General features: G+C 42.1%; 1 protein-coding gene across 1 annotated transcript in view; it reads left to right on the top strand.

Annotated features, from left to right (window-relative positions):
- The window catches only part of PCDH15 (protocadherin related 15), a gene marked incomplete at its 5' end in the record, with an annotated part of 435,974 nt that overhangs the window by 273,012 nt on the left and 149,612 nt on the right, over positions 1 to 13,350 (top strand). The window contains one exon of the mRNA XM_081330024.1: positions 11,903 to 12,019. Coding sequence (XP_081186150.1) covers positions 11,903 to 12,019 — 117 coding nt within the window. The remainder of the gene's footprint in view (positions 1 to 11,902; positions 12,020 to 13,350) is intronic.

Genomic DNA, 13,350 nt, shown 5'->3' with positions numbered 1-13,350 from the left:
TCCTCCCTGCAAACCCATCGTAACACACACACAATCCCCACCCTTATGTACACATCATAAATCACATTATCCAATTAGTTTTACATATGAGGTCTGTTCTCCCATTCTGTACAGGGGCTTTCTAATCTTCTCAAAATAGTCATTAGAAAATTCCCTCCCTTCAAGATTCAAAGTGAAGCAGTTTAAACAAAAGGCTGACTCTTACTCTTATATTGTCAGTGCAAAAACATGTCAATGTTTGCAGCATTGACATTAGGTGAAAAGAAATTAAGTACAAAGTTTCATCTCACTAAAATTATGGGTTGTGTGTAAAGGTAAAAGGTAAAGGTTCCCCCGCACATGCGTGCTAGTCGTTTCTGACTCTAGGGGGCGGTGCTTGAAGTAGCCGAAGGACCACTCGGACGACAGGTTACTTAACTAGGATTTATTTTAGAACAAGGCAAAGAACAGAATAACTTGTCCGGCTTTTATAGCCGGCAGCTGTCAGTGTAGTCCAATCAGGATCGTTTCTTTTGGCGCCGCGTCTAGCTGGACCAATCACCGCCGTCGCGTCTTGACAGTTCTTCTTCCCGCATGGTGAGCCGGCTTCGGTGTTTTGACAGCCGCGAGCTGTCAAATGGCTGCGCCTGCGCCCTGGCGGGGAACTTTGACAGCTGTCAAAGTTCCCGCGTGTTTCCCTGTCAGTGGTGTTTACCTCATAGAAATAAGCGGAATAAATGGTTCTAACTTGTTATTAACGTTTGTACATATACATTACACCCCTTACCCCTCCCCTGGATTGTTTCCTCCCCCTTGTTGGTTGTTGGAGCCGGCCCATTCATAGTCCCTTAAATATGCTGGTGCTCTTCTGTTCCTATTAGAACGTCTTGGGGGTGGTGCGTTGTCGTGTTCCGGTGGTGGTATGTTCTCTTGCTCCCCTTCCTCCTGATCTGGTGCCGGTATGATGTCTAGGGGAGGTGGGGGTTGGCTGTCCGGTGGGGGAAGGTCTGGGTGGTGTTGTGGTTGTCTTGGCCTGAGCTGATCTACGTGCCGTCGTAAGTTGCCCTCAGTAGGCGTGTGTATTAAATAGGAAATGGGTCCTGTTTGTTGTAATACAGTCCCTTGGACCCATTTGTTTTTGGATGTGTATGATCGTGCCCAGATCATTTGCCCAGGTTTAAATGTACGGGGTGGGGGTGGGGGTGATCTGGCTCCGCAATGTAAGTGTCGGGATGCAGTCTGTCGAGCCGCGTTATTAGTCTCCTTCCCCATCTTAGCTCCGCTGGAGTTTTGCCAGTTGCCGTACACGGAGTTGTATGTTGTGCCATCAGGAACTGGCTGAGTCGTCGCTGCCAGTTCCCTTTTACGAACTTTTTTAATGCTTCTTTAGTCGAGCGCACCATAATTTCAGCCATCCCGTTCGTCGATGGGTGGAACGGTGCAGACGTGACCAGCCTAATACAGTTCTTCATAGCGAACATCTGAAATTCATGAGAAGTGAATTGTGGTCCATTGTCTGAAACCATGGTGTCTGGGAGGCCGTGGGTGGCAAAGATCTTCCTAAGGGCTTGTATGGTGGCCCCTGAAGTAGTTTTCCTAAGGGGGATTACTTCTAGCCATTTTGAGTAGCTGTCAACTATTATTAGGAAACTCTGCCCCTGGATTGGTCCTGCAAAATCTAGATGTATGCGTGACCATGGGTTTTTTGTTGTTTCCCATCTATGTACTGGGGCCTGGGGTGGTTCCCTTCTTGTTGCTTGGCAGGGGTAGCAGCCTCCCACATGTTTTTCTATATCCTTATCTATGCCTGGCCACCATACATAACTTCTGGCTAGAGCTTTCATTTTAACTATGCCTGGATGTCCTTCGTGTAGGGTGTCTAGTGTTTGTGCTATGTTTTTGTCTGGTATCACTACTCTGTTCCCCCACAGAAGGCATCCCAAGTGTGATGACATTTCGTTTTTTCTGTTATAGTATGGCTGGAATTGTGGGTGTGGATTTTTGGCTGGCCATCCTGTGGTTGTCCACTTAAGAACCCTGCTCAGTACTTTGTCCTTAGCTGAATTTTTAGCTATGATTCTAGAGGAAAGGGGGCAGTCTGGAAGTTGTGATATTGCCAGAATGAGCCCTGCAGGCGCTGGGTCAGTATCCTTGCTTTGAATAGGCAGTCTGCTGAGGCAGTCTGCGTGTCCTAATTCTTTCCCTGGTTTGTGTATCAATTTGTATGAATATGCTGACAAGAAGGTTGACCAGCGTAGTATTCTTGGTGATAGAATCTGTGGGGTTGTTTTGTCCCAGGTGAATATCCCTAGCAGGGGTTTGTGATCCGTGAATATAGTAAAGGGTCTGCCATAGAGATAGTCATGGAACTTTTTTACCCCAGCGACTATTGCTAGTGCTTCCCTGTCGATCTGCGCGTAGTTCCTTTCAGCTTTTGAAAGTGTGCGGGAATAAAAGCTATGGGTCTTTGGGTGCCATCCTTGTATAGGTGACTTAACACCGCCCCAATTCCATAGGGAGATGCATCGCAAGCGATGCATACTGGTGTGTCTTCTCTGAAGAGTGTGACAGTTGAACTGTTACAAATAATATTTTTTAATGACTGGAAGCTATTTTCATGCGTTTTGGTCCAGGACCAGGCAGTGCCCTTGTCCAGGAGCCTGTGGAGAGGTTCGGCTATCGTGGCTTTGTGGGGAAGGAAGGCATGATAGAAGTTTAATAATCCTAAAAAGGCTTGGAGTTCTTGTTTATTTTTCGGACTGGGAGCTGTTTGACTAGCTTTTAATTTTTCAGTGTGGGGTGGATGCCCTGGGCGTCTATTTTGTACCCTAGGAACTCTGTGGTTGTGACTCCGATGGAGCACTTTCTCGTTTTAGTTTGAAACCGGCTTCTCTGAGCTGGCTCAGCACAGCTGACAGTCTGTCAGCTAAGTTTGCTTCGTTTTCTCCGGCGATGAGAACATCGTCGAAATAGGGGCAGACCCCGGGTATTCCTTTTAAGGTTTTTTCCATGATACTTTGGAAGATACCCGGGGCTGCCGATATGCTGAATTGAAGTCTTTTCACTTTAAAACTCCGCAGTGCGTGACAATTGTTTGAGCTTCCGCGGTGTCATTTGTGACAGGCAGTTGCAAGTACGCCTGCGTCAGATCAAGTTTTGCGAAAATGGCGCCGGAGCGGATGGAAGCGAGGACGTCCCTCACCGCTGGCACCGGGTAAGCATGGGGGCTTAGAGCTAGGTTAAGGGTCGCCTTATAGTCTGCACATAATCTAATTTCCCCGTTAGGTTTCATTGGGGTGACTATTGGTGTCTCCCAGCTTCCCCCTTCAGTAGGTTCCAGTACCCCTAGTCTTACGAGGCGTTCTAATTCGTTCTCTATTTTTTCTTTGAGAGCAAATGGAACCCTCCTAGCCCTTATTTTTATGGGTTGGATGGTTGGGTTTAATTTTAAGGAGATGGGAGGGCCGGTGTATTTTCCCAGTGTGCCATCAAAGACGTCTGCATCCTTGTTGCAGACGGCTTCGAGGCTTGAGGCTTGCACTGTGTTTACCCCAGTAATGGCGATGCCCAGGGGGCTGAACCAGTTCAGCCCGATTAGATTGGTGCGGTTTCCTGGAGTCACTAAGACTTCTAGGGGTCCCTTGAATTTTTTGTATTCTACTGCGACCTTAGCCTTCCCTTCTAGTGGAATGGGGGTTTTTTGGAAGTCTGCTAGGTGGACCTGGGTTTTTTTAAGGGGAATTTCCCTATGGCTCCGTTGGCAGATCTCCTGATACGTTTTAAACGATATTAAGGAGACTGCTGACCCGGAGTCCACCTCCATGTTGCAGGTGACTCCTTGAATTTTTACCCTGATCTTTACTTTTGGGCTTAGGCTGTGCACCTTATCTATTGTTTCTACTAGGTTCCCTGGTGTTCCTCCCCTGTTGACATGGGCGGTTGGCCTACCTGGGGGGTTAGCCTCCAAATCATGCACGTTGTCGCGGGGCCGGCTTCGGCACACTGGCTTGATGTGGCCGGTTTTACCGCAATTGTGGCATTTTGCGTTTCGGAACCGGCAGCTTCCCCTGGCATGGTTGCCCCCGCAGCTGGCGCAGGTAGCCCGTTGATCATGTCGTGGTGGCGGGGGGTTTCTGGCTCTTTGGCGGTCTGATGTGTCGTTTCTTCGCTGTTGTCGTCGCTCCATCCTGCGTTGTAGGGCCTCTCCGTCTGTGAAGTCTACTGACTCGTCGCTGTCACTGAAGGTTGCGTTTTCGTGGTATACGGTTGCTGGACTTTCCAGTGTTGATGTGGTCGGTTTTTTCTTGTGGTTGTATTCATAGGCCATTATTTCTCGGGTAAGTTCGGCTAGGCTCATGTCAGGCTTTGATGTAAGTTTTTTCTGGAGCCGTTCATCCCTCAAGCCTATTACCACTTGGTCCCGGATGCGGTCTTCCAGGTCAGGAAAACTGCAGTTACAAGCGGCATGCCTGACCCCGGCGATGAAGTCGTTTGCGGGCTCGTCCGGTCGCTGCTTCTTCTGGGCGAATTGTACTCGCCAGTACAGCTCTGAGTGAGCTGGCATGTAATGTTTGTTGAGCTGGTCGACCAGGTCCGCGTAGGAGACTTCTGTGATGGGCACCGGGCTGAACAGCCCGACGGCGTCGTCGTATACCGGGGGCCCACTGATGTATAGGAGGGCAGCGGCCTTTGCTCTGTCGTCGGTAATTTTACTGACGAGGAGGAAACCTTCGACCTGTCCCAGGTGGGACTGCCATCTCTCCGGATGGCGGGTGTCGAATTCCCTCACATGCCCGAAGTTGGCCATGTCGTCCGGTCCTGGGCTCGCTCCGTTCGGAAGTTAAAACTTCCAGTGACAGCTCTTGGCCGGGAATTCCCTTCCTCGGCCATGACTTCAGCTCCGGAGCGATCCCACCTTCGTCGCCAGTGAAGTAGCCGAAGGACCACTCGGGACGACAGGTTACTTAACTAGGATTTATTTTAGAACAAGGCAAAGAACAGAATAACTTGTCCGGCTTTTATAGCCGGCAGCTGTCAGTGTAGTCCAATCAGGATCGTTTCTTTTGGCGCCGCGTCTAGCTGGACCAATCACCGCCGTTGCGTCTTGACAGTTCTTCTTCCCGCATGGTGAGCCGGCTTCGGTGTTTTGACAGCCGCGAGCTGTCAAATGGCTGCGCCTGCGCCCTGGCGGGGAACTTTGACAGCTGTCAAAGTTCCCGCGTGTTTCCCTGTCAGTGGTGTTTACCTCATAGAAATAAGCGGAATAAATGGTTCTAACTTGTTATTAACGTTTGTACATATACATTACAGTGCTCATCTCCGTTTCAAAGCCGAAGAGCCAGCGCTTGTCCAAGGACGTCTCCGTGGTCATGTGGCTGGCATGACTAGACGCCAAAGGCACAAAGAGCGCTGTTACCTTCCCACCGTAGTGGTCCCTATTTTTCTACTTGCATTTTTACGTGCTTTCGAACTGCTAGGTTGGCAAAAGCTGGGACGAGTAACAGGCGCTCACTCTGCTACGCAGCACTCGGGATTCGACCCGCCAAACTGCCGACCTGATCGACAAGCTCAGTGTCCTAACCCACTGAGCCACCACGTCTATTTAAGAGAAGTGTGTGTAAATGTTCTCTTTTCCTGCCTCCTCAGTGACTTAATTTTCTAGATCTTGTGCTGCTTTTCTAAATACATCTTAGCAGAATTAATCCATGTAATATCTAAAACTAAAGAAAAAGATAATCTATGGCAACAAGCACAAGGGTCACAAGTAACCTTTAAACTAATTTCATGTGGATTTTTGTTTAATTTTAAAGCCTGAAGTAAGAATTCAGTTTAAAGCCTGAAGTAAGAGTTCAGTTTATACCTCTGATAAAAATTAACTTATTTCTAACTTTCTAATATCTAACCTAATATCTAGGAAATGTAAATAATTCCATCCAAGTCAAGACAAGTTTTCCCAAATTATCTCAAGGGTGTTAAGCCCATAATCAGCAGGGACTTTGCATAATTGGCATCTTTATTGCTTTAAAAGAATGTTTATGCTGCCCCACTCATAATTCAGACTCATTTGTTGAGACGGGACTGCTTTACAAATAGATTAAAGAAGAAAATATATTTTTACTAGCCAGAGAAACTTGTGGTAGATTACAAATCATAATAAACAAGGTTAGCCAGTAAGGCCATGTAAAATAAATCGCAATTTGAATAAAAATGCACATTAATAATGAGGAATATAAAGGGCATAGGGTAGGATTATTCTGCAAATACCAAGATCTGAAGGTGAGAGTAAAAAGCCAGGCATTGATCTGCTGCCAAAAGGAGAAGTTTATTCCAAAGCTGACTTCTTTCCACTCTCCCTGTAGCCAATATAACATATGGAGAATGACTACCAGTTAAAAGATCCATGGATTCTGCTCACTGAAGGCTATAGACACTTTGCTAAGTTTTAAAGATACAATGTCAGCCTGAAATCATCTTTAGTTGTTCTGTTTTAAAAGAGCCTTGGTGGAGCAGTGGCCTAATGCCTCCTTAAGTAACACCAGCTGCCTGCAATTAGTGCAAGTTCGCATCCCACCAGGCTCAAGGTTGACTCAGCCTTCCATCCTTCCGAGGTAGGTAAAATGAGGACCCAGATTGTTGGGGGCAATAAGCTGACTTTGTAAAAATGCTGCTTGGGGGGGGGGGGCGAAAGCCCTAATAAGCAGGCATATACATACTGTAGAATGAAGGCTATTGCTAAGCACATTGATTTGTGCTTTAGATTGTAAGCCGCCCTGAGTCTTTGGAGAAGGGCGGGATATAAATGGGATTAAAAAAAATGCTTTCTTCCCCTGGAACAGAAAAAATCCTACCAAAAATCTACACTGTTCCAGTGAAAAGGCTGACCACGTTCTGCCATGGTCATTCTCCCCCTGTCCAGTCACCAGGCAGCACTGTCAATGGCTTGTCCATCTAGATTTGAAAAGCTCTTCCTCCTATTTACAGAATAACAAAGTTGGAAGGGACCTTGGAGGTCTTCTAGTCCAACCCCCTGCTCAGGCAGGAAACCCTGTACCATTTCAAACAAATGGTTGTCCAACCTCTTCTTAAAAAGCTCCAGTGTAGCAGCACCCACATCTTCTGGAGGCAAGTTGTTCCACTAATTGTTCTAACTGTCAGGAAATTAACTTCATAAAATTTTAAATGTTGAAATGAATCAGGACTGATTTTCAGATAAGCAAGGAAGATTGCTAAGAGATTGTTGCTTGATAAACCAGGTCTGGTTAACCTTTTAATTTGTTCTGATTTCTGAATTGCTTCTTAGCCCTGCTTTCTAATTTATCCTTTGATATGACTTGTTACTCAGACTTAACAACTGATTGCAGAACTCTGTTTGGGGCCTGTCAGTTGTGAGTATAGGATAGGAGTCTTGAAACTTGGCCCTTTTATGACTTGTGGACTTCAACTCCCAGAATTCCTCAGCCAGCGTGCATGGTTGAGGAATTCTGGGAGTTGAAGTCCACAAGTCATAAAAGGGCCAAGTTTGAAGACCCCTGGTATAAGAGATGGAGAGGGGGGAAAAGGCTGTAAAGTGGTTTTTTTGTGTGTGGGGGGGAACTTAAGAGGTTTCTAAAAATGCTTTTCAGTACACAATTTCTTCCACCAAGGGAATTATACACAGTATAATGGATCTTCTGCACTCTGGGAATGCTTTAATTTATGCTTTGCTCGTATGTTTTTTAAAAAAAGTAAGTCTTATAAAAACATTTTAAATCTCCAACCCTGTCTTATGTAAATCTCCAATACTGTTGTACCTGCAACTTTCTACCACTCAGCACATGGAGAATGTGCTATAATCTATTGCTGTCAAGTTTTACAAAAATGCTGAGAAAAGGCAGTAGGCTAAGGCTAATACATTGCATATAGCTAATTAAAAAAGGATGGGAAGGGGAAACTATTCTTCCATCCCACAGTCTTCTAAAATTTAATCTTCTGAAAAACCCATAAACCAAATCATTTGTATTCATGTGACCACCCTTGGAATTAGTTCAGCCATATTTTTTTTCCAAAAAGTGTGTGTTTGAAGATTATGAGTAAAAAAACAATGAAAGGCAACTCCCTCGCTTACTTCAACAATTCCAAACTTAAGTAACTCAATTACCAATTCACACTTAATATATTAATCCTCAAACTAAGCACTTTTCTGAACTCTCACAACACGCTAAGCTGCAAAAACCAAGATGTGACTTGGTGGATTCTCCCAATTTATTTAATTAAAACATGGCAAAGAAAAGTAAAGTAGAAGGGGTGGAAAGGCAATAAAGCAGCAATAAAATGTGTATAAAAGTTTCTCATACATATATATCTTCATATCATTTTAAACTTTCAGTAAACGAGTATGTTTCATTGTACACATGTATACATAATTGACCTCTGTAAGCATTTCCTTTTAAATTACAAGTAACATCAGGTCTTTAAACTCCTAATTGGGACCATACATTTACTTTCTAAAGAAAATAATCCAAGATTAACACTAACGATACTTATTGTTGTGTGGAATGTAACTGTTGGGTCTTTAACTGACCTGCTATAAATACAAAGCTCGTGGTGTGAAAAATATCCCAGGAGACACTGTTCACACCAAGTTGGGTTCTTTAGAATTCCAGACTAAATATGTTTTCAATCTAATCTGCTGTTAAATATGTGTTGCATTTAGTTGCTATTAATGGATGAGAAAAGTTAGCAATTTTATGTTGCTAACTTTACAACTTGCTCCTATGCCAGATTTGTCTTAGCTCCAAAATATCGGCTCCAAAATATCAGTACAATATTACTCATCTTTTAGGCTTTCAAAATGACTTTATATTGTTGGTATTTATTTGTTTACCATGAAAAAGTAAGCATAACCATTCTTGGTCATTTCATATAGACAAGGCTATTCTGTATCATCCTTATCAGAGAATGTTCTTTATCATTGCTCTTTGTGGCATTTTAATTTAAAACTCCTTTCAGTACACCAAGGAGTTGCAGAACATCACACAAATGTTTAGGTGTTTTGAATTTGTCATCTTTTCATTGCAAACAATCAAGACAAAAGAAAGGAACATAGCAATATTTCACAGACCTAAGTATTTTTCCTTCTAAAATATTTTCTCATATGTATTGAATACATATTTATTCAAAATAAAATTTTGAGCCTATTAGTATCTCTAAAAATGGGCTCAAAAAGTAGAATAATCAATCAATTTCAACTTCTCTTGGGGGGAAAAAAAGATCTCGCAAAGTTGGAATTGATGGATTGAACTTTTTAGTCCCACCCAGTCTGCCATTACCACCACAGCCACGCCCACCCAATGGGCCACACCCACCCAATGGGCCACGCCCACCTGGCACCATTTGATACATAAGTGGGGTTTGGGTTGCAGTTCGGGCACTCGGTCTCTAAAAGGTTCGCCATCACTGGCTTATACCCTTAAAAGCATTAAAATCATAAAAGATAAATATTTCTAAACCAGTAAAAATGGAATTATAATCAAAGATAAAATTAGTTAAAAGATGAGGGGGAGCAGGAAGGGGGGAATGTGGGACTGCCTCTTAATTCATCAATCACTTCCTGTATGAAGCTCCCCCATTGAAGCCCCAAGCCAACTGGTAAAGCCAATCTCACTTCAGGGGAGTAAGATGTTCCAAAGTTCAGGAGCCACAGTAGAGAAGCTCTTCTCTTGGACCCCACTAGTGACTGACTGACTTTCGCAGTCAAACTGTGTTTAAATTTTGTATGAAGAGAGTGAAAATCTGAGGTTTAGATTGGACAAGAGGCTGCTGGGGAGTCTAACAGATCTTTTTCCTCTGCTGCCACTGTCCTCTTGGTGATCCATCTGCACTTCTTAAGCAGCCTATACCTTGGGCCATTAAAGTGGCTGAACAGCTACCATTCTATACTTCTCATGAGCATCCTCTGAAGAGAGTTGCAGTGCTCTGGATCTCGGTTGAAAACCAATAACATTGATAGCCGTTGTTGCCACTTTAATGTCGTTTTTTCATTAGCCCTCCTGCTTTCCTTTAAGGCAGGAGTCTTCAAACGTGGCCCTTTTATGACTTGTGGACTTCAACTCCCAGAATTCCTCAGCCAGGCACACTAGCTGACGAATTCTGGGAGTTGAAGTCCACAAGTCGTAAAAGGGCCAAGTTTGAAGACCCCTGCTTTAAGACTTCAGTTCTCTGACTCTTTCCTCTCATGTGCCATGATAAGGCTTTAAAGGTTGACTGCTTCAGTTTCTGACTCGGAAGCTTCAGACAAAATTGAAATCAATTGCAGTTTTCTAAAGCTTTTACTTCTAAAGCAAAATTAAGTAACTCAGTAGCACTTAGACTCATAATTTGTAATAGTTTATGAAAAAGCTTTTTTTAAAAAAATCCTTTCCTTGGTTTCCTCAACTTCTGACTTTTAGTTTATAATGTATAAACAAAACATCAAGCGGAAAAACAAATTTGTAATTAAGCTTATTATATCTTGCTGAGTTTTATTTAAAGATAGTTCAATGTATTCACAAATCTCTGCGCTTTGTCTCTACTCATTGCTCAAGTGAACAAATTCATGAAATTTTGGATGCAATGGCTAATCATATACTACAGATGGAAAGCAATTAGCTAAGGTTATTAATTTACCATTATCACGTTGTTTCTGCTCTTAATTAGCTGTATAAAGATTGATAAAGAGGGCACTGTATGTCTACACCCAAAGGAAGCCCATTAGAGAACAAGGAACGAAAATACAAAAACAAATGGAGTCAGTGGGGAAGCACAGAAAAGAGCTTTTTTTTAAAAAAAGCCTACTGATTTGGGCTATTTTAAGTCTAACATTTTTCCTAAGTGAGGTTTTCCTGTGGAGTCTAGGAAATGTGTAACTGTTGGTAATAAATATGCCAGAGAATACATATTAAAGCTGTATGCCCATTTCTTTAATCCCTTGCCCATCAAGGCACTGCATGTTTGTTTGTGTATTCATTCCTTTCTTTCTACAGCGGATCTCCCAAATAACGAAGCAGAAGTAGAATTTCATGTCTTGGCCTGACAAAAAATTGAACATGCGTGTTTTACCTTGCTGTAGCTGAATCTTCTCCACTTTTCATAGAACCAAAGTTCATAGAATTGGAAGTTACTTATTTGCAGGATTGCTTGCTTCTGGTTATTTTTATTCATGCCACCATATCTGGCAGAATGGACATGCTGTGGGTCCCATGTATTAAACAATGGCATCTGGTGGGACCCAGCAAATATGCCTCCTCTATTGCAGTACCTCCCCTTTTGAACACCATATCCTCTGAAATTTGTAGAGTCCTGACTTTGCTATCGTTTTAGGAAGACTTGGGTGTTCCCTTGATCAGGTTTAGTGAGGGGAGCCTGTCACTGTTTCTCTTTTTTATTATTAGAGTTGGGTTCATCTTGAGTGACAATTGCTTTCATTATTTTTATGGTTGGGTTTGGATTTAACCCTTTGTGCATGCCCTAAAGTTGCAATTGTGAGATGGGTGATTATATAAATTAATGCAATCAACTTGATCATTGTCATAAATAAATATTACTCACCTGGTTTATGTAGTTAATTAAAGCTCTAGTTCAGGATGCTATTTGATGAATTGAAACAGCTGCAAAAATTGATGCAGTCCTTGAAATAGTGTTTGTTTGATCAGCTATAATGTTTATGATGAAAGAGACAAAATGGTTTTCTGGCAATTCTGTACAAGTTAAGTTTGGGCTGCAAATTTCCTCTTGAGCACCAGACTGGAGCACAGACAGTTGCAAATTAAGAATCCAGACAATGGGTACTGGCAAATGGGCTGCTTGGGGGAGGGCGCAGAATGAATGACCCTAAGCTTTAAAAAAAAGTTGTGTGCTCATAACTTCATTCTAGATTTGATAATCCTTTTTTATTTATGTTTTGCAGGATATGAATGATTATTCCCCAGTATTTAGCAAAACTCTGTACAAGGGCATGGTTGCTCCCGATGCAATCAAAGGCACCGTTATCACAACAGTGGAAGCAGAGGATCAGGACCCTCCGGTAAGCAAAGAAAGGTTTTCTTAATATTTTTCATGCAAGAAGAATTCCTTTTAAAACCACATAAATGGATTTAATCCTCTGAACAATGGAAGTGATTACTGCATATGGATTTCACAGCAGTCACTTTAATACTAGCCTATCCTGAAGGTGCACTTCAATTATTGTTTCCAAGATTGATAAGCTACAATGCAAATCTTTTCCCCACAACCAACATTTCTATGGCCCAGGTTTCTTTTTGATGGAATAATTGCTGTTAGAAATCTTTAGTGAGCCTCAGCATGCAGATGGAACAAGGATAAGCAAGAAATGCATTTGAAATACCTAATCAGCTAGTTCAAATAACTCCGTAGTTCTAACAGGAAATAAATATTTTGAAGGGTTATTATTCCTGTGTTTTGCCATTTCCTTAAATCTTTCAGCAAAAATGTACTGTAGAAAAAGCCTAATTAAACTCTTTTTAAAAAGTGCAAGTTTTGACAACTGCATGTGATTAAGTATTTTCTTCACAACAATATTCACTTTTCAAATGCTGAGACTGAATTGAGAGGGCTCTTAATGCTGAATTCTGGCTTCCTTATCAAGGTACTGAAGAATATAAGTAGTCAAAAATGTAATTTGAATTTTTAAAAAGCAACACTCATGTTAGATTGTCAGGAAGGTTAATGTTAATAATTGTTACAGTGGATGTTTTCATAATTGATTGCTAATGGGAGAATGTCATATTCATAGCATATATTTATAGGAAGCCTGATATCCTTCCTATAGGCTAATTAAAGGATCTAAGAGAGTGAGATATTTCCTAGTTTCTCCAATAGACAAACATTTCAATTTAATGATAAATGATTTTTTCCCCACAGTATACAAAGTTACCATAGTTTCATGATCACTGTAAATCTTTCTAAATATCTGGTATAGGTTTCAGAGGTTGAAGGCGACCAAATTCATAGAAGGCATCAAAGACCTACACTGAATTTATTACGTTTTTTATTGTTTTGATATATTTTTAAGCTGGTGATATGAAACAGCCACGATTCTCCAATGTTTTTGGAACAATGGGCACATTTGAAATTTTGAAAATATGTTGTAGACACTCCCACAAAATGGCTACCAAAATAGGTCCAACATTAACTACTTATATTATTGTGATTTATTTATTTATTTTTGGGACTTATATGCTGCCCTATCTCCCGAAGGACTCAGGGCGGCTAACAACAATAAAAGACAATAATACAAATGTTTAAAAAAATTAAACTAAAGCCCCAATGATAAAATATTAAAAACATTTTTAAAAATCCCTATTGTCAGTCCAAGTCAGCCTGATGGAAAAGAAA

The sequence above is a fragment of the Vipera berus genome (assembly GCF_964194415.1).
Source record: "Vipera berus genome assembly, chromosome: 5".
Taxonomy (NCBI): domain Eukaryota; kingdom Metazoa; phylum Chordata; class Lepidosauria; order Squamata; family Viperidae; genus Vipera; species Vipera berus.
This window is presented reverse-complemented; position numbering and strand designations above follow the sequence as displayed.